The following is a 22,901-nucleotide window of genomic DNA, read 5'->3' on the forward strand; positions in this document are numbered from 1 at the left end:
GTGTAAAAAAGACTGAACAGGTTTTTCCCCAAAATCATAAATATATATGCTTCACTGTTAATGCTTCACTCTTTATAAAACTGACCAAATGTCCACTAAAAAAATATGACAGACACGCATATGCTTCACTGTTATTATTTCACTCTTGTTAATTTCAGGAAAAACCTTTTTTTTTTTTTGCCAAAAAGCAACCCACAATCTCCCCCTCTCGCTATTAGTTCACATACACACTAATAGAGGTTTGGCACTTAATAATAATAATAATCCAATCATTTGTATAGCGCTTTTCTCCTGTCGGACTCAAAGCGCTCAAGAGCTGCAGCCACAGGGACGCGCTCAAGAGGCCACCCTGCAGTGTTAGGGAGTCTTGCCTTAAACTCCTTACTGAATAGGTACTTGACCTAGCCAGGATTCAAACCCTGGTCTCCCATGTCAAAGGCAGAGCCCTTAACCAGTATACTATCAGTGTAAAAAGGACTGTTCTAGTTTTTTATTGGATATTTGTTTAGTTTTATATAGAGTGAAGCATTAACAGTGAAGCATATATATGTATTCATGTTTTTTTCTGGGAAAAACTTGTTCAGTCCTTTTTACACTGTGAAGCGCTTCACTGATATTACTTCACTCTTGCTAATTTCAGTAAAAAAAATTTTTTGCCAAAAAGCAACCCTTTTAGATATACAATGGGCTTGATTCACAAAGCATGCTAACTGTTTAGCACGGGCGTGCTAAACATTTAGCACATGAAGTGCCGCTCGCGGACTTTTGCGCGCGCAAAGTGCCGCGATCGCAGACAAAAGTCTGCGTTATCGCGCGCAAACAGTTAGCACGGCTTTGTGAATCAAGCCCAATGTCCCCCTCTCGTTATCAGTTCACATACACACTAAGAGAGGTTTGGTGCTTCACAGTGTAAGGAGGACTATTATATGTTTTTTAGTGGACATTTGTTTAGTTTTATATAGAGTGAAGCATTAACAGTAAAGCATATAAATGTATTCATTTTTTTCAAGGCAAAAGGCAAAAACTTGTTCAGTCCTTTTTACACTGTCAAGCACTATAAGCGATTTTATGAGCACTTTTTAGCCATCAGAACTTTCTAAAAGCTTTTTAAAAAGGGCTCCCATTGACTTACATTAAAATCGCGATCACGGTAAAATCGCTCAGAAAAGCGCTTATAGTGTGTCTGAGCCCTTATGCAGAGAAGGGGAGAAATGGTGAGGAGAGAAAAGCTGAAAGAGAAGGAAAAAGATAGTTAAGTGACAAGACAATATGCTCTGTACAGTACTGCGAAAGATAGTGCTATATAAATCCTATATAATAATAGGCAACTGTCCTGCGTACAGTAGGGACAGTTGTCTTCGTGTAGCTGGGTCCGTGCTTTTTGCTACTGTGCATGTGTGCAGCACGGACCCAGCCCTCTCACACACAGGAGGACGGGGCCAGGGAGCCGAGCAGGCGGCGTGTGAGCGGTCCGCAGATGTGCGGCGGGTGAGCGGGCGGCCGTGAGCGGGCAACAGACGCGCGTGGCTGGGTAAGCGGGCGGTGGACACGCGCGGTGAAAAACAGACCTAGAGCCCGTTTTTAAACCAAGAGTACTTCTGAGCGGTTTTCAAATCGACAGTGATTTGAAAAGCGCTTGGCTAATGTTACCCTATGACTGTGTTCGGATTTAAAAAAAAAAAAAAAACGCAAACACACTGCATGTAGCATTTTTTTGAGCGATTCATTCAAAAATCACTCTAAAAAATCGCACTCACAAATTGCTAGCGATTGCAATTGTGATTTTGGCGTGCACTAGTCCAGAAAGAAGAGATATAGGGAGAAATTGAGAATAGCCTGAGATAGAGCAGAGATCTTATCTGTATTGCAGACCCACATCACACAGAGGCTACTTGCCTGTAATGTGACTCCCTGCCAGTCACTCACACAAGTCAGAAAGCAGCCCTCCTGGAGTCTAGGACTGTCAAAAACTTTTCAATTTGTTGAACACCTTATCCAAACATGCAGTCATTATAACAATGGGGAGAGACCAGACAGATTTTTGCCCATGGACCCTCCATGCACAGCTGCATCATGCTGCCCTCTAATTGCACTTTTATCAGCTAGCCCAGTGTTTCCCATTGCCTTACAACAAAGTTAAGTTTCTACAGTCCCTCAGCTGGCTGTCAGGATTCTCTTTTCACAGGGCCTCCTGATGACTCACTGTTTAAACAAACAAAGCTGCAGGGGATTTGCATAAGCAGGAGAAAGTCTCCCATTGATCTCTGGGAGCCTTGCCACAGCAGAGTAAGTCACAGAGGGTGTGGCTTATCAATATAATTGTATATTATAGTTTATTCACATTTTTTTTTGTACATATATTGTACTGTTTTTGCCTACAATTTTTAACATGAATTGCAATGCTCTGTTTTCATATTCTGAGTTCAGTTCCTCTTTAAAGAGGAGCGGTTAGGTATAAGGTCTCAGAGAAAAAAAAACACATATATCAGTAGCTAAATACTGGCTCTACTTACATTACATATGCATTTCACTGTCCACATTTGGATTTCACAGAATTTTTATATAGTATATGCAGAGATTGATGCTCCTGACAGCTCATGGCAGGTTCCATGTTTGTCTGTCTCCTATGAAGCCAATTGTGTCGTCATGTCCTCCCTGCTTCCCTGATGATTGATGATTCGACTCACAAAAAAGATCCTAATGGACAACACTACTGTGCAGTGAATATTAATTAGCCATGTGGCTAGGAACAATAGCGGACTCATGCAGTTTACTCTAATGGAACATGTGTCCTGTGATTTTTCAGTGCTGTGAGCTGGGCTGCGTTACAAGCTGCTGTAACTTGAGCCTGTAACTTCTCACTAGCAGCCTTAGGCGTGATTGGGAAATGAAGGAGATGACCCAAGGTGGGGAGAAGCAACCCCAGAATGCTTTGCAGTATGTTATGCGGCCTGTCGTCCTACTTAAGAGCTTGGGAATAACAGCCTTGCTGTTCAGCACACATCAAAAGTAAGAGAGATTTTTAACTTCAGTATTGCCTTTTTGGCTTCCTTCTAAACTGTTTAACACAGGAGAATAGAGGTTAAATTAGCTTTTGCAGCCTGACAGTTACTCTTTAAAGTAAGTGTCCCTGTTTGCAGTATATTTGGGCAGTGCAGCAGGAAGTGGCTTTCATCCTCAATGGTTTTCTGCTCACAGTGTTGGCATAGTCTCTCCTCCCTGGGTTTGTACGTCTGTCTGTGTCTCCAGACTCTGTTCGAGGTTGTGAGCACTCAATCTGTAGACACCCAGGATTTTCCTCTCTTGGGAGTTTTGGAGCTTTTCCAGGTAAGGGTCATTTATATTCACTTTGTAGAGATTGGTATATGGCTAGCTTTTGTGACTGTTTTATTTCACGCCTCCATTTTTCCACATAGTGTCTCGTTGCTCTTGGCTGTGGTGTGTTTTATCTGGACTCTTGTTATGACCTGTGGGTCGGGGGTTGGAGGGAGTATAGAGCTGACCACTACTTTCAGTGCACACAGCTTTTCTTGGTCTTCATTGTGCAGCATGGCTTTGTAGTGGGGTGAGTCAGGGCTGCTGCTCTGTAAGTGGGCCCAGAAGGAGCAGATTGAACTCTGCAAGACAGTTTTTCTTAGTTTTATGTAATTTGCAACAGATACTACCACGGAACTTTCTGTTTAAGTCACTGATAACAAAATGTGATACTGATAACAAAACTGTTTCCGCCCGTTTCGAACCGGGGACCTTTCGCGTGTGAGGGCGAACGTGATAACCACTACACTACGGAACTCCTGCCTGAACTCTTTTGAAAAGGGTCTTCTGGGAAGTTGCACGTGACTGTGATTAGTTCCAACTATGTATTTTTCAAGACACTCCGGAATATAAGACACATCTAGATTTAGAGGGCAATTACCAGGGAATAAAGTTAAAGTTCATAGCCCTCTAGGATGGATGGCTGAGTTACCCATCCCCCTCCCCTGGTCATTATGCCCATACTCTTCCATCTTACATGATCATTTTATTTCATGGAAACAAGAAATGTCATAAAATGTCAGCTACTCACTGTGATGAGGTGCACTGGGCCACCTTCACTTTCAGCTCATGACAATCCTGCTGCCATGATCCAGGTTTACTGGTCACACACATTCCATAGGCATCCAGCTCATTGCGACAGTACTTAGCGGTGACCTCCAGGGCAGCCTGCCTACAAGGAAAGAGAGCGGTGAAATCCACATTACTGCTATTCAATTCTTCTTTATTTACTTTCAACTACTAGAATTTCATTTCAACTAACGGAATATGTTAGAGAGCCTCAATTAACATACAAAGAGGACGTCTAAGCACAGAATAATGTATGTTGATAAGTATCCCCATCGGACAGCTTGTAAAGTAGAACAACCTATATTAAAGCTGGATTGTCACCATACAAATCAAATTTCAACAGCAACTGGCCTGAGTGTATTAAGTGATAAAGATGCTAATCCTGCATTCAAAACTTTCAATACTTTTTCTACTTTTATTATTTGGAGTTATCGCAGTGGCCCTTTAGTAATCAGTGCCAAACAGTTGCGTGCTGGGGGTTCTTTTAATATATTCCTCCTCTTCCATTTATTTCCCTGCCTAGCTGCTTATCTGAAACAAATCCCCTACTCAGTTGTGTTTACAAACAAGACTGAGGTGACTCAGTGATTGGAGGAGAAAAGAAAAAAAAAAGTAAAGGGCAGAAATGACATCAGGATTTAGCCTAAACTGTGGGCAAAAGACATGGTTCCCTCCAGGAACAGAATTCTCGTCATTTACTATATAACATTCACTGAAATCAAAACGTGGACAGTACAATACATGTGCTATGTAAGTAGATCAAGTATTTATCTACTTATATATGTGTTCTTTTTCTTTATTAGACTTGGAAAACAGGAATCATGTGACCTCAAGGCTCCTGTGGCTTATGATGTATGGCCCTACAGCCAATACGGTGCCTTATTCGGGGGGAGGTTGGTCCTGAACTTACATAGTGTGGCTTTAATGAAATCCATAATCCCAAGCAAGATGCAATCCACTATTATTTGAGAGCGACTTCAAAGACTATTAAAACTGTACTGGTTAGGAGTTCAACATTTAAAGAGACACTGAAGCGAAAAAAAAATATGATATTATGATTTGTATGTGTAGTACAGCTAAGAAATAAAACATTAAGATAATATACATCAGTGTAATTGTTTCCAGTACAGGAAGAGTTGAGAAACTCCAGTTGTTATCTCTATGCAAACAAGCCATTAAGCTCTCCGACTAAGTTAGTCGGAGAGGGCTGTTATCTGACTTTTATTATCTCAACTGTTCCTGGACTATTTACTTTTCCTCTGGCAGAGGAGATGTCATTACTTCACAGACTGCTCTGAAAGACTCATTTTGAATGCTGAGTGTTGTGTAATCTGCACATATTATAGAATAATGCAATGTTAGAAAAAACACTATATACCTGAAAATAAAAGTATGAGAATATTTTCTTTGCTGCTAATCTTCTAGTAATTATTCATAGTACACAACCAATTCATTATATCATTTTTTTTTTCGCTTCAGTGTCTCTTTAGGTTAAAGTGTACCTGACATGGTATAATTGGCTGTATTTATAGTTACCTGGGGCTTCCTAGCCATCCAACAAGCTGGGGCTCTGCCTTCAATCAAACAATACACGGGAGGTATGGAAGGGCCTGAGAGCAGCCACAAACTTCAAGCCCGTATCTCAGCCTGTGACCCCGAGCCTTCGGCTGGCGGAGGAGCTCAATGAGTTCTACTGCAGATTCGAACGACAACCAAACCCGCTTGTGGACCAAACAGCCACGGCCAGGGTGACCCCCTCCTCGGGTGTACCCGGCGCCCTGGCTCCTGTTCCTGTTGCTGTCCATGAACTAGAGGTACTCCGGCACCTCCGTAAACTGAATCCCAGGAAGTCCTGTGGCTCCGATGGAGTGTCGTCGGCCTGCCTGAGAACCTGTGCTGATCAGTTAGCCCCTGTGCTCACCTCCTTATTCGGGCGGTCATTATCAGACGGTATAGTCCCCTCCTGTTTCAAGCGGTCCGCAATTGTACCGGTCCCCAAAAAACCCGGCAGCACTGAGCACAACAACTTCCGACCAGTGGCCCTAACTTCCAACATTATGAAGCTCCTTGAACGCCTGGTCCTCGCCCACCTAAAGAGGTTCACGGACGCCCACCTCGACCAGCTCCAATTTGCTTATAGGGCTAACAGATCCGTGGAGGACGCCATCAATGCCAGCCTGGCATACATCACTGAGCACCTAGATAACCCTTCCTCCTACGCTAGGATCCTGTTTCTGGATTTTAGCTCAGCGTTTAACACGATCTGCCCAGACATCCTGCTCACCAATCTGGCGCAGCTCGGAGTAGATCCCACCCTTCAAGCATGGATCAAGGACTTCCTGACAAACAGAACGCAACAGGTGAAGCTCGGCAACTGCTACTCCAGCGTTAGAACCACTAATACAGGGGCTCCACAAGGCTGTGTACTGTCACCACTATTGTTCTCCCTCTATACCAACAACTGCATATCATCCGCGGACTCTGTGAAAGTCATCAAGTTTGCAGATGACACCACTATCATCGGCCTTATTGGTAGCAACGGAGAGCATGAGTACCGCAGCGAAGTCGAAAGAATCTGTAACTGGTGCAGAGACAATAACCTAGTACTCAACGCTGCAAAGACTGTTGAACTAGTCGTAGACTTTAGGAGGAACCCTCCCCCCCTCCCACCTGTATTCATTGGGGGTACCGAAGTCTCTAGTGTGGCATCCGTGCGGTTCCTCGGCACGACTCTCACTAACAACCTGAAGTGGGGGCAGAACACCACCAAAATTCAGAAGAAATCTCAGCAGAGGTTGTTCTTCCTGCGCCAACTGAAGAGATTCGGCATGCCCAGGGAACTGCTGACCAGCTTCTATACTGCCACTATAGAATCCATCCTCTGCTCCTCAGTCATTGTCTGGTACGCGGGCGCAACGGCCAGTGACAAACACAAACTGCAGAGAGTCATAACTGATGCAGAGAGAATCATCGGGTCTCCTCTTCCACCTCTTGATCTCCTCCACTCCGCTAGGACGCTGAAGAGGGCCACGGTGATCTCCCGTGACCCCTCCCACCCAGGCAGTCGCTTCTTCAAGCTCCTCCCATTGGGCCGCAGGTACAGGACTATACCATGCAAAACAACCAGACGGAAGAACACCTTCTTCCCCCAAGCGGTTCGGCTGCTAAACTCCAACCTCCCCCTGTCAGGCCCGCCTACTGGCAGGCCCTAGCGGTGGTCTCTCAGTCAGGTCTCGCTATCGCCCTTGTTCTCATTGCCCAAGGACTGTACGGGGGCCACCATCATCATCATTATTATTATTACTATTACTATTATTATCAATATTATTATGGGACTGCTCTTGCACGGTCAGGAAGAAACACTAAAGAACGAACCGGGTCTGTCATGTATACCGTTACTATTGTTGTGTATCTTGTCTTCTTATACTATGTCTATGCCATGTGTACCACAAATAATTCCGAATATAGCTCTTGCTGTATTTGGCGAAATAAATATGATTCTGATTCTGATTCTGATGCCGTCCTCTCTGTTCACTTGATATCGATTTCGGTAATCTGGCCAGCCAGGTGGGCATGCGCAGAAGATCGCGGCCTGGCCAGATTACTAGGATTAATATTAAATGAATAGAGCGGCCTGAAAGGACAGCAAGGGAGCCCACACACCTCATGGTGCTGGAGGAAGCCCAGGTAAAGGGACCCATACACTGGTCGATTTCAGCCATCGATTGATTCTATAGAATCGATCGATCAGAAATCGGTTCTATCAAATTCCCAGATCGATCAATTTGTGGACGATTTTGATTGTTTTCGATGGATTTGATCTATCTGAAAGGATGGAAGATCTAGGTTGATCTGCTGCTGGCAGCAGATCGATGGCCCGTAGAGTTGCATTGGATCTAATGGTTCAATAGATCGATTTCCAATAGATCTCATTCTGAACTCTATTGGAAATGTGTTCCTAGTGTGTGGCACACATCAGATAGATTCCTGTCAGATTTGACTTGACAGGCATCTGACAGAAATCTATCTGATGGTTGAATCTGCTGCAAATCTATAAGTGTATGGCCACCTTAAAGCAGTAGGATCAGCCATACTATGCCAGGGAAAAAAAACACATATTTAAGTAGATAAATACTTGATCTACTTACATAACACATGTATTGTACTGTCCACGTTTGATTTAAGTGAATGTTATATAGTAAATGATGAGAATTCTGTTCCTGGTGGGGGCCATGTCTTTTGCCCACAGTTAAGGCTAACTCGTGATGTCATTTCTGCCCTTTACTTTTTTTCTTGTCTCCTCCAATCGCTGAGTCACCTCAGCCTTGCTTGTAAACACAAGTGAGTAGGGGATTAGGATTCAGATAAGCAGCTGGCAGGGAAATAAGGGGAAGAGGAGGAATAGATTATAGATAAAAAGAACCCCCAGCATGCAATTCTTTGGCACGACTACTAAAGGGCCAGTGCTCCTTAAGTATGTGATAACTCCAAATCATAACAGCAGAAAAAGTTTTGAAAGTTTTGAATGCAGGATTAGCATCTTTATCGCTTAATACACTCAGACCAGTTGCTGTTGAAATTTGATTTTTATGGTGACAATACCGCTTTAAAGAGACTCTGAAGTCTCTAAAAAAAAGTATTTTTATTTAATAATTATGATTAATACCTTAGCCCTAACTAAACCGCCGCATCCCCGCTACTTTAAACTATCTAAATCCCCCAAACTCGCCCTCCCTCTCCCCTGCAAAATCCACAACTTTCTTGGTCGTGGATTTTGCTGCCCTGTACACTTCCATGTGAGGCAGAGCTATGAGCTGCAGCCCTGCCTCACACGCGTCTGTCAGTGCGTATCTCCGCCTCTCCCCCGCCACTCTCAGTGAAGGAAGAATGAGAGGGGCGGGGGAGAGGCGGCTGACAGACGCGCTGAGAGGCAGAGCTGCGGCTCATAGCTCTGCCTCTCACGGAAGCGCTGCCCGGATTGCCCTTCAGGGAGTTTGGGGGGGGGAGTGGATTTAGATAATGCGGTGATGCGGCAGTTTAGTTAGGGCTAAAGTATTAAACATATTTATTAAATAAAAATACATTTTTTTCGAGACTTCAGAGTCTCTAAGTATAAATACATCCAATTATACTATCTCAGGTTCTCTTTAAAAAGTACCTCCAGTACATGCAGGATGGAGGGGGGGGTGTTTCATGGTTAGTTAGTTACCTGATCGGCTGTAATTCGTTACACAGGTGACGCTCTGCCCCCCTCCTCACCAATAAAATGAGATCGCTCAATCGGCTGAATGACTTAGGGTTGATCAGGTGATTCATTAACCCTGAGACTCCCCCAATCCTGCATCATTAAGACAGAGCCCGACATGACAGGCTCCATCTTTTATACTGGAGGTACTCTTCAACAGATTACAAAATGATGCTGTATTCAATACAACTATCGTTATTATTTTGTATTTATATAGCACCAAAGCATTCCGTAGTGTTGTACATAGTATAAAAACATCCAATAATGGGGAGCATAGATACATCAGGACACCCAGCAACACAAGTACATAGAATTGATGTGTAGTTTAAGAAAGAAAAAAAAAATCACCAATTCTGGATATTCATTTGTTAAAGCGCAACAGCAACAGAAAACACTAGGGGGAGGGCCCTGCCCTTGCGGACATACGATCTATGGGCCAGTGGGGTGGAGACACTGGGGGAGTAGACAAAAAGGTTAGCAGAGGAGCCTCTAATTCTAGCTAAAGCAAATTATAAGCTTGTCTATTAAAAACAATCCTGTGACTTTAAAGGACAACTGAAGTGAGAGTGATCTGGAAGCTGCCATATTTATTTCCTGTTAACCTCCTGAGTGTTATGCACGCCGGAGGGTTTGCAGCCGACAGTCCCCCAGTATAATTTTAAGTGATCCCATAGCTGTAATAGCTTCAGCTAGCACTAGGTTAGCTAGCAGTGGTGGTCCGGCATCCCCCGATTACTTTTGATCCCCCCGAATGCCGCTAAATACATTACCCAGCCAGGATCCAGCGATCAGCGCAGCCTCCCCGGACAGCTCCGCTCTTCTCTATGGGGAGGATCGAACATGACGTCGGCGACGTCATGCGCAGGCCCGATCCTCCCCATAGAGAGGACCGGAGATGTGCAGGGAGGCTGTGCCGATCGCTGGATCCAGGGGGGGGGGGGTAATGTATTTAGCGGCGATCGGGGGGATCAAAAGTAATCGGGGGATGCCGGCCACCACTGCTAGCTAGCCTAGTGCTAGCTGAAGCTATTACAGCTATGCGATCACTTAAAATTATACTGGGGGACTCCTGGGGACAGCCGGTGGTATGCCCGACACAGTGTCGGGCATACTGCTAAGGAGGTTAAACAATACCAGTTGCCTGACAGCCCTGCTGATCTATCTGGCTGCAATAGTGTCAAAATCAAACCAGGAACAAGCATGCAGCTAATCTTGTCAGATCTGACATTAATGTCAGAAACACCTGCTCTGCTGCATGCTTGTTCAGGGTCTATGGTCAAAAGTATTAGAGGCAGAAGATCAGCAGGGCTGCCAGGTAACTAGTATTGCTTAAAAGGAAATAAATATGGCAGCCTCAAAATCCCTCTCCCATCAGTTGTCCTTTAAAAGGAGAGAAAGTCACAAGCATCTAGATCCTCCAGACGCCATGCTCCTTTCCATGAACTAGTGTAACCGCACTGCGCAGGATGCCTCGCGTCTGCCCAATAGCACAGAGCCGCTCGGGATAGAAAGTTCAGTGCGAGTGTCTCCTTGCTACTAGGCAGGTGCGAGGGTGCCGGCGCAGTGCAGCTGAGGAAGAGCTTTGGGGTGTTCCTGCACTGGATTGATGGAGGCGAGGGGGGACAGGGGATTTTCCAGAGGCTTGCATCTACAGAGGCAAGTATCTACATGGAGCATTTTTCCCTTAAAGGTACACTTTAAAGGACAACTGAAATGAGAGTGATATGGAGGCTGCCATATTTATTTCCTTTTAAGCAATACCAGTTGCCTTGGCTATCCAGCTGATGCTATGCCTCTAATATTTTTAGCCATAGCCCCTGAACTAGAATGCAGCAGATTATGTGTTTCTGACATGATTGTCAGATCTGACAAGATTAGCTGCATGCTTGTTTCTGGTGTGATTCAGACACTACTGCAGCCAAATAGATCAGCAGGGCTGCCAGGCAACTGGTATTGTTTAACCCCTTGGTGGTACGCAGTTTCTGAGGCTGCATTAACCAGGAGGTTTTTTGCCCCCCCGCCCCCCCTCACACAATTTTTTAAATGCTTTAGCTAGCATTTCGCTAGCTAAGCTAAGTTGCTCCGGCCCCCCCCCCCCCCATGCCTACCGATCGCCTTCGGCTATACATACCTCGCCACGATCCCACGAAAAGCGCAGTTTCCCGATCGGCTTCTGGCGTTGCTATGGCGCCGATCGGAGATGACGTCATCCGCAATCCCGACCGCCGTCATCGCAAAGCCTGGAGCCGATTGGGCGGCTGCGCTTGCGTGTGAACGCTAGGGGGGGTACGTATATTGAAAGCTATTGCGGGCGATCGCAGGGGACCGGAGCAACTTTGTGCATAGGCTTAGCTAGCGAACCGCTAGTTAAAGCGTATGCCAGCATTTTTTTCTTTTAAAGTCCTGGGGCCATGTGATCCTCCGCGGCGGCTACCCCGTGTGTAGTACGGGGTTACCGCCAAGGAGGTTAAAAGGAAACAAATACGGCAGCCTCCATATTCTCCTCAGTACAGTTGTCCATTAAAGACAGACTTCGTGTTAAAATGTATGTGCCTATACAGATCAAGCGCTGTTACAACAGCGCAGGAGATTTGGCCGCAGCCAGCGCCACCATAGTACATATATCGGCGCTCAGTGGAGGGGGAATAGTAATTAAAGGGATATTGCTGGTTAGTCCTGCTGATCTCTTTAGCTGCAGTAGTGGCTGAATCACACACCTGAAACAAGCATGCAGCTAATCCAGTCTGGCTTCAGTCAGAGCACCTGATCTGCATGCTTGTTCAGGGGCTGTGGCTGAAAGTATTAGAGACACAGAATCAGCAGGAGAGTCAGGCAACTGGTATTATTTTAATAGGAAAAATCCATTTCCTTCTCAGTTTAGGTTCCTTTTTAAATCTGTAATAAATAAAAAAAAATCTCTCTGGGGGATACTTACCTCTGCCTCGATAGGATCCAGAGGCTTCCCCCTCCCAAGGTAAGTATCCCCAGAGAAATATTTTTTTTTTGTCCTCCTCCGTCCAAATGCCAAGTGCGGCGAGGTAAATATTTACCTACCGCGATCCTGCGCAGGCACACTAGCTGCTCTTCTTTCAGGTTAAGGCGGAAATAGCAGAACCCGGTCGATATGCTCTACTGGACAGGCGCGAGTCCTTTGCTCCTTCGCAGTAGAGCAGATACAATCAGGCTCGGCTATTTCCGCCTAGCCCGACCACTGGATCACAGAGAGGTAAATAAATCTCTGCTTGTCAGGGGAGGATTCGGGGGAGCCGGCGCTGGATTCCCTGAAGCTACAAGGAAGGGGGAAGCCTCACTGGAACCCTGAGGCTTCCCCCTCACGAGGTAAGTAGCCCCCAGAGGGTCTCTTTAACGCCACCAGGCCTTGTGCAGGAGCAGGGTGAGCCGTATATCGGCTTTACCCTGCACCCAAATCTCCCGGCGGCCTATTCATAGGTATGCATACAGATCCCCAAGTGCCACCCAGAACGAACATTTATAATGATGAACAAATTTTGTCCCTGTGTCAAAGTTGACACAATGCATCTAAAGGTGGCCACTAATGATACAATTTGCAGATTGATCGTTTACGAACGATTATTTGTTTGAACGATTGGAAATTATCGTTTGGGACCACTAAAGGACAAAAATCTCCTAACCAATCTGATCAGATTAATGAAATCAATCCAAAAATCAGATCCATTTCATTAATCTGATCGGATTGGTTAGGAGATTTTTGTCCATTAAAAGGTCCCACACAATAATTTCCAATAAATCATACAAAGAATAATTTGTAATTGATCATTCTGCAGATTGTATGATTAGTGGCACACTCATTAAGGGCACATTGAATACAGCTTTACCATTTCCACCATAGTGCTGGTTTTGATAAATGATCCCTACAGAGAGCTGTTGTGGCCACTCTGCAGTCCAGACTCCCTCTGATAGCGAAGTTTGGCCACTACAGTGACCATAGCTACACCGTCCCCCATCCCACATGACTAGGGATGCTCAGTGAGATGTAAATAATTCAGTGGATGCAGAATTATGAAAATGCCTCCATACAAATGTACAGTTGTGTTCAAAATTATTCAACCTCCACTGAAATTGAGTGTTTTGGCCAGTTTGACACCGATTTTGATCATTTCAGTCATCTTGTTTACAATTAAATCAAAGAGGCACTAGTAAGTCAGACAAATGTAACATAACATTTATAATGAAATAACCACAAATGTCTTTCTTTTCTGTGCTCACATCATTATCAGCTTTATTCAACCCCCAAGTGACATTCATTCTTAGCAATTAGTACAACATCCTTTTCCAGTTATAACAGCTTTTAAAACTTTTGTGGTAGTTTTCTGTGACCTGAGGAAACAAAATTAGAACGGTTTGGGCCCATGGATCGACGCTATGTTTGGAGGAGGAAGAACAAGGCCTATGAAGAAAAGAACACCTTGCCTACTGTGAAGCATGGTGGGGGGGGGGGGGGGGGGTGTAAATCATGCTTTGAGGCTGTTTTGCTTCTGCAGGTACAGGGAAGCTTCAGCGTGTGCAAGTTACCATGAATTCTCTTCAGTACCAGAGATATTGGATGAAAATGTGATGCAGTCCTTCACAAACCTGAGGCTTGGGTGCAGTGTTGCCAAACGCCCGTAAATTTACGGGCAGCCCGTAATTTTTTATACAAATTGAGCTGCCCGTGAATTCCGTAAGGAATTCAGCAGCGTCCGTAAAAGGGCGGCCTATTGGCCGCCCGCTCTGTTGCAGGAGGACAGCAGCGCAGTGGAAGGAGAGCTGTGGGCAGCGGTGGAGAAGGGGGGCAATCACCCCCCCCCCCCTTCTCTCACCTTCGTGCTCTCCCTCCCTCGCTGACTGTCCCCCTCCTGATCTGTCTGGCAGTGGCGTTTGGCAGCGGGCGGGACTTACCTTCCGTCTCGCTCCTGCGCCAGAAGTTCTGCTGCTCTGGTCTGGACCAGACCAGCGGCCGGCAGATCATCCCGCGCCGGCGACGAGAAAAGACGCAGGTAAGTTCCGCTCGCTGCCGCCTGCCACTGCCACTCAATCACACACATATAACCCTGGCTACATCTACTGGGCACATATATACCTCTGGCTACATCTGCTGGGCACATATACCTCTGGCTACATCTGCTGGGCACATATACATCTGGCTACATCTGCTGGGCACATATACATCTGGCTACATCTGCTGGGCACATATACATCTGGCTACATCTACTGGGCACATATATACATCTGGCTACATCTACTGGGCACATATACATCTGGCTACATCTACTGGGCACATATATACCTCTGGCTACATCTGCTGGGCACATATACATCTGGCTACATCTACTGGGCACATATACATCTGGCTACATCTACTGGGCACATATACATCTGGCTACATCTACTGGGCACATATACATCTGGCTACATCTACTGGGCACATATATACCTCTGGCTACATCTACTGGGCACATATACCTCTGGCTACATCTACTGGGCACATATACCTCTGGCTACATCTACTGAGCACATATATAACTCTGGCTACATCTACTGGGCACATATACAGTGGAGGAAATAATTATTTGACCCCTCACTGATTTTGTAAGTTTGTCCAATGACAAAGAAATGAAAAGTCTCAGAACAGTATCATTTCAATGGTAGGTTTATTTTAACAGTGGCAGATAGCACATCAAAAGGAAAATCGAAAAAATAACCTTAAATAAAAGATAGCAACTGATTTGCATTTCATTGAGTGAAATAAGTTTTTGAACCCTCTAACAATAAAAGACTTAATACTTAGTGGAACAACCCTTGTTTGCAAGCACAGAGGTCAAACGTTTCTTGTAACTGGTGACCAAGTTTGCACACATTTTAGGAGGGATGTTGGTCCACTCCTCTTTGCAGATCATCTCTAAATCCCTAAGGTTTCGAGGCTGTCTCTGTGCAACTCTGAGCTTGAGCTCCCTCCATAGGTTTTCTATTGGATTAAGGTCCGGAGACTGACCAGGCCACTCCATGACCTTAATGTGCTTCTTCTTGAGCCACTCCTTTGTTGCCTTTGCTGTATGTTTTGGGTCATTGTCGTGCTGGAACACCCATCCATGACCCATTTTCAGTTTCCTGGCAGAGGGAAGGAGGTTGTCGTTCAGGATTTCACGATACATGGCTCCGTCCATTTTCCCGTTAATGCGATTAAGTTGTCCTGTGCCCTTAGCAGAAAAACACCCCCAAAGCAAAATGTTTCCTCCCCCATGCTTGACGGTGGGGACAGTGTTTTGGGGGTCATAGGCAGCATTTTTCTTCCTCCAAACACAGCGAGTTGAGTTAATGCCAAAGAGCTCTATTTTAGTCTCATCAGACCACAGCACCTTCTCCCAGTCACTCGCAGAATCATTCAGGTGTTCATTGGCAAACTTCAGACGGGCCTGCACATGTGCCTTCTTGAGCAGGGGGACCTTGCGAGCCCTGCAGGATTTTAATCCATTGCGGTGTAATGTGTTTCCAATGGTTTTCTTGGTGACTGTGGTCCCTGCTAATTTGAGGTCATTCACTAACTCCTCCCATGTAGTTCTAGGATGCTTTTTCACCTTTCTCAGAATCATTGACACCCCACGAGGTGAGATCTTGCGTGGAGCCCCAGAGCGAGGTCGATTGATGGTCATTTTGTGCTCCTTCCATTTCGAACAATCGCACCAACAGTTGTCACCTTCTCTCCCAGCTTCTTGCTAATGGTTTTGTAGCCCATTCCAGCCTTGTGCAGGTCTACAATTTTGTCTCTGACATCCTTGGACAGCTCCTTGGTCTTTCCCATGTTGGAGAGTTTGGATTCTGCTTGATTGATTGATTCTGTGGACAGGTGTCTTTTATACAGGTGACTAGTTAAGACAGGTGTCTTTAATGAGGGTGACTAATTGAGTAGAAGTGTCTAACCACTCTGTGGGAGCCAGAACTCTTAATGGTTGGTAGGGGTTCAAAAACTTATTTCACTCAATGAAATGCAAATCAGTTGCTATCTTTTATTTAAGGTTATTTTTTCGATTTTCCTTTTGATGTGCTATCTGCCGCTGTTAAAATAAACCTACCATTGAAATGATACTGTTCTGAGACTTTTCATTTCTTTGTCATTGGACAAACTTACAAAATCAGTGAGGGGTCAAATAATTATTTCCTCCACTGTACATCTGGCTACATCTACTGGGCACATATACATCTGGCTACATCTACTGGGCACATATACATCTGGCTACATCTACTGGGCACATATATACCTCTGGCTACATCTACTGGGCACATATACCTCTGGCTACATCTACTGGGCACATATATACCTCTGGCTACATCTACTGGGCACATATACCTCTGGCTACATCTACTGGGCACATATATACCTCTGGCTACATCTACTGGGCACATATACCTCTGGCTACATCTACTGGGCACATATACATCTGGCTACATCTACTGGGCACATATACATCTGGCTACATCTACTGGGCACATATACATTCTGGCTACATCTACTGGGCACATATATACCTCTGGCTACATCTACTGGGCACATATACATCTGGCTACATCTACTGGGCACATATACATCTGGCTACATCTACTGGGCACATATACATTCTGGCTACATCTACTGGGCACATATATACCTCTGGCTACATCTACTGGGCACATATACCTCTGGCTACATCTACTGGGCACATATATACCTCTGGCTACATCTACTGGGCACATATACATCTGGCTACATCTACTGGGCACATATACATCTGGCTACATCTACTGGGCACATATACATTCTGGCTACATCTACTGGGCACATATATACCTCTGGCTACATCTACTGGGCACATATATACCTCTGGCTACATCTACTGGGCACATATACATCTGGCTACATCTACTGGGCACATATATACCTCTGGCTACATCTACTGGGCACATATACATCTGGCTACATCTACTGGGCACATATACATCTGGCTACATCTACTGGGCACATATATACCTCTGGCTACATCTACTGGGCACATATATATACCTCTGGCTACATCTACTGGGCACATATATATACCTCTGGCTACATCTACTGGGCACATATACCTCTGGCTACATCTACTGGGCACATATACCTCTGGCTACATCTACTGGGCACATATACCTCTGGCTACATCTACTGGGCACATATACCTCTGGCTACATCTACTGGGCACATATACCTCTGGCTACATCTACTGGGCACATATACCTCTGGCTACATCTACTGGGCACATATACCTCTGGCTACATCTACTGGGCACATATACCTCTGGCTACATCTACTGGGCACATATACCTCTGGCTACATCTACTGGGCACATATACCTCTGGCTACATCTACTGGGCACATATACCTCTGGCTACATCTACTGGGCACATATACCTCTGGCTACATCTACTGGGCACATATACCTCTGGCTACATCTACTGGGCACATATACCTCTGGCTACATCTACTGGGCACATATACCTCTGGCTACATCTACTGGGCACATATACCTCTGGCTACATCTACTGGGCACATATACCTCTGGCTACATCTACTGGGCACATATACCTCTGGCTACATCTACTGGGCACATATACCTCTGGCTACATCTACTGGGCACATATACCTCTGGCTACATCTACTGGGCACATATACCTCTGGCTACATCTACTGGGCACATATACCTCTGGCTACATCTACTGGGCACATATACCTCTGGCTACATCTACTGGGCACATATACCTCTGGCTACATCTACTGGGCACATATACCTCTGGCTACATCTACTGGGCACATATATACCTCTGGCTACATATACTGGGCACATATAACCCTGGCTACATATACTGGGCACATATAACCCTGGCTACATCTACTGGGCACATATAACCCTGGCTACATATACTGGGCACATATAACCCTGCCTACATATACTGGGCACATATACCTCTGGCTACATATACTGGGCACATATATCTGCTGGCTACATATACTGGGCACATATATCTGCTGGCTACATATACTGAGGACACTGGCTGTTTGCCATTATGTGCATTTACTGGTGAAAAGCTGTCTCTTATGTGCATTTACTGGTGAAAAGCTGTCTCTTATTACGTGCATTTACTGGTGAAAAGCTGTCTCTTATGTGCATTTACTGGTGCAAAGCTGTCTCTTATTATGTGCATTTACTGGTGCAAAGCTGTCTCTTATTATGTGCATTTACTGGTGAAAAGCTGTCTCTTATGTGCATTTACTGGTGAAAGGCGGTCTCTTATGTGCATTTACTGGTGAAAAGCTGTCTGTCATTACGTGCATTTACTGGTGAAAGGCTGTCTCTTATGTGCATTTACTGGTGAAACTCTGTCTCTTATGTGCATTTACTGGTGAAACTCTGTCTCTCATTATGTGCATTTACTTGCCATGCCCACTTTAGTGGCCGCAAATTTCCTCGAACATGTTGCACCCTACCCATTTGACTGCCCCCCTATATGTGCCAGTCTAGAACCAGCCCTGTACCCCTGCCTACATATACTGGGCACATATACCCCTGGCTACCTGTTCTGGGGACATCTCTCCCCCTGGCTACCTGTTCTGGGGACATCTATATCTCTGGCCACCTATTCTGGGGACACCTATAGACCTGGGGCTACCTATTTTTGGGGAACCACTGCTGTCAGATTAAATGTATTTTGGGGAACTGCTGCCAGATTATGTGTATGTTGGGGGAATCGCTTCGCTGCTGCCAGATTACATCTATTTTTTAGGAACCACTGCCATATTATCTCTATTTTGGAAGAACCTCTGACAGATTACGTGGATTTTTGGTGAAATGCTGTAAGATTACATGTATTTTGGGGGAAGGGGGGGAAAACGCTATGGCAGAGCTCAAACTTCCCTGGCAGACCTTTCACAGCAATATTAAAATCATGTATATTTGGCCCCACCCATGACCACGCCCACATCGTGTTGCGTGGCCACGCCCATTTTTCGACACGCCGCGCTGTGCGCGGCGCAGGGGGTTTTGTCAGTAAAAAAAATGTTTTGTCAGTAAATTTTAAGGTATTTGTCAGTAAAAAATAACGTGAAAGGTTGGCAACACTGCTTGGGAGACGTTGGACCTTTCAACAAGACAATGATCCCAAGCATACCTCCAAGTCCACTAGAGCATGGTTGCAGCTTAAAGGCTGGAACATTTTGGAGTGGCCATCGCAGTCACCAGACTTAAATCCGATTGAGAACCTCTGGTGGGACCTAAAGAAAGCAGTTGCAGCGCACAAGCCTAAAGCCCAATCTACATGATACAATTCTTTATACAATTCAATTATGATTCTATTTACGATCTGATTAAATCCGACATGTCCGATCGGGATTCGATTCGATTCAATTTGATTTGCCATTGCAAAACAATGGCAAGTCGAATTGAATCCCGATCGGACATGTCGGATTTAATCGGATCGTAAATAGAATCGTAATTGAATCGTATAAAGAATCGTATCATGTAGATTGGGCTTTAAGGCTCATACACACATCAGACCATAGTCTTTGGAAAATGAAAGATCACAGACCAATCTTACCACCCTTCATGTAGTATGAGAGCCATACTCTACACAGTCTATTCTATGGAGCTGAGCTCCGCATCAGACAGAAATCTTTGCAAGATGCTGCACACAAAAAAGCTGTAGATATTCTAAAGATCTGTTCCTGCAAAAGATCCATTCCTGCAAAATGCATTCATAGGGCTCTATTCTCAAAGACTTCCCGCATGCGGTAAAGTACATGCGGGAAGTTTGCGACCAAAATACCGTCAAGTTGAAATTCTCAAAATGTTCCGCATGTTTTTTCCGCATGCAGAAAAAGTGCGGTCAAAGTGCGGGATTCATGCGGAAAAATTTCCGCAAAAGTCGGTATTTTCCGCAATAAAAAAAATCAATTCTCAAAAATGTTCAGGCGCATCATTTCGTCGTTATTTACCGATTTTTTATCACCTACAAATAGTAGGTGATATATTTCGCATCCCATTGACTTTAATGAAGTGTGGAGGCTTAAGGGCTGTGCTTGCTGGACTTTAATTTTTTTTTTTTAAACACTTTTTCATGCGACCTTTTTACCGCATGATTCCCGCATGAATAACGGCTGTTTCGGCATCTTTTTTTCCGCATGCGGAAAATATTAGTGAATGTGGAAAAAATGCGGAGTTTACCGCTGGCGGAAATATAGCGGTAACATTTTGCGGTGTTTTTGCCTGTTAGTGAATAGAGCCCATAGTCTATGATATCTGCAGATCATCATACACACCTTGTTCAACAGACATTCATCTGCAGATCAGATCCACCAGGATGGATTTTCAGATCTGCAGATGATTGTCTGATCTGCAGATGAATGTCAGTTAAACAAGGTGTGTATGAGGATCTGCAGATATCATAGACTATGAAAGCATTTTGCAGGAATGGATTTTTGGCAGGAACAGATATTTTGCAGATACTGATCTTTTGTGTCTGTACAGCATCTGTGTGTGCAGCATCTTGCAAAGATTTCTATCTGATGGGGAGTTCAGCTCCATAGAAAAGACTGTGTAGGTTTGGCTCTCATACTACATGAAAGGGGGTAAAATTAGGCTGTGGTCTTTCATTTTCAAAAGACTATGGTCTGATGTGTGTATGTGGCCTAAGAATGTGACTGAACTGGAGGCTTTTGCCCATGAAGAATGGGCTAAGATACCCGTAGATCGCTGCAAGACACTTGTGTCAAGCTATGCTTCACGTTTAAAAGCTGTTATAACTGGAAAAGGATGCTGTACTAAGAATGAATGTCACTTTGGGGTTGAATAAAACTGTTAATGATGTGAGCACAGAAAAGACATTTGTTGTTATTTCATTATAAATGTTATGTTATATTTGTCTGACTTACAAGTGCCTCTTTGATTAAATTGTAAACAAGATGACTAAAATGATCAAAATCAATGTCAAACTGGCCAAAACACTCAATTTCAGTGGGGATTGAATAATTTTGAACACAACTGTATGCAGCTTAAAAATGTAAGCTGCATACATCTGCATATAAAGTTTACATAATCATGCATCAACTCGGATTTGCATATCATTAACCATCCCTAAACAGTTTTGTATTATAATAGAGGTCGGCTAAGGCAGGGTGCACGCTTGTCAATGTCAAATCATGACTGTTTTTTCATTTTTTTTTTAAATGAATGTACACACAGTGACAGGCTTAAAGGGGAACTGAAGAGAGAGGTATATGGAGGCTGTCATGTTTATTTCCTTTTAGACAATACCAGTTGCTTGGCAGCCCTGCTGATCCTCTGCCTCTAATACTATTAGCCATAGCCCCTGAACAAGCATGCAGCAGATCAGGTGTTTCAGTGGTTCAGACTTATAAGTCTGATCTGACAAGACTAGCTGCATGCTTGTTTCTGGTTTTAATCAGATACTACTGCAGAGAAATAGACCAGCAGGGCTGCCAGGCAACTGGTATTGATTAAAAGGAAATAAACATGACAGCCTCCATATACCTCTCTCTTCAGTTCCCCTTTAAAGTGTACCCAAGATGGGAAAAAAAATAATCATACATATCTGAGGCTTCCTCCAGCCCCCTCCAGGATGATCGCTCCCTCGCCATCCTCCTCCACTGCCTGGATCATCCGCAATTCACACCGTAGAGCCCTCCACTTGGCCCAGCCGCAGTCCGGCCTCGCACGCACCCGTTGCTGGGAGTGTACTGCGCAGAACGCTGACGGGGGCACATGTGCATCTGGGCAGTGCATGCGCAGAACGCCCCAGACCGTAGGACTTTAAGGGCGAATTGCGGGCTATCCAGGTGGCGGAGGAGGACGTTGAGGAAGCGATCAGCCTGGAAGTGGCTGGAGGAAGCCCCAGGTATGTAAACTTTTTTTCTTATCTAGCCCATCTCAGGTTTACTTTAAGCAAATCTGAACAGAATAAAAAGGTCCCAATTTGGGTACTTACCTCAGAAGAGAAAAGTCTCTGGATGCTCAAGACGGTTCCCCCATCGCCATTCACCTCGCAATTCCAGTGCCGAGACCCCCTCAAGGCTTCCCCCCATCCCTCTGTTGCAATGCTGGGACCCTGAAGTGTCTGAGGACCAGCATGGAGCCAAACTGCCTTTGTTTTTTCCACCTTGCCGCTGCTCATATGCGAGCGGTCTGCACCATGTGCGCGAGCTCTGTGGAGCATCGGGGTTCCAGCACTGGAACGTGGTGAGGAGCTTCCCTCTCTCAAGGTAAGTGCAGGTAGTCCCCAACTTACGAATGGCTGTCTTACGAACAACCCGCCGATACGAACGGATTCAGTGCTTCCATGGGAACAAGTAAAAAAAATTTTCCAAATTGGACTTGTAATTTTTAAGAAAATTGATTTTAAAAAACAATTCAAAAGAAAAATGGCATTTAAACTTGCATAAGCAGGTGCAGAGGTGACACAGAGGGGGACACTGGAGGCACAGAGGAGATACAGGGGACAGAGATGGCACAGTGTT

General features: G+C 44.9%; 1 protein-coding gene across 2 annotated transcripts in view; it reads right to left on the reverse strand.

Moving 5' to 3' along the window:
• CHCHD5 (coiled-coil-helix-coiled-coil-helix domain containing 5) overlaps positions 1-22,901 on the reverse strand; it is a 60,712-nt gene that overhangs the window by 26,576 nt on the left and 11,235 nt on the right. For both annotated transcript variants that reach the window (XM_068274434.1, XM_068274433.1), the window contains exon 3: positions 4,067-4,207. In XM_068274434.1, the coding sequence (XP_068130535.1) occupies positions 4,067-4,207 (141 nt within the window). The remainder of the gene's footprint in view (positions 1-4,066; positions 4,208-22,901) is intronic.

The sequence above is a fragment of the Hyperolius riggenbachi genome, chromosome 3 (assembly GCF_040937935.1).
Source record: "Hyperolius riggenbachi isolate aHypRig1 chromosome 3, aHypRig1.pri, whole genome shotgun sequence".
NCBI classification, from domain to species: Eukaryota; Metazoa; Chordata; class Amphibia; order Anura; family Hyperoliidae; genus Hyperolius; species Hyperolius riggenbachi.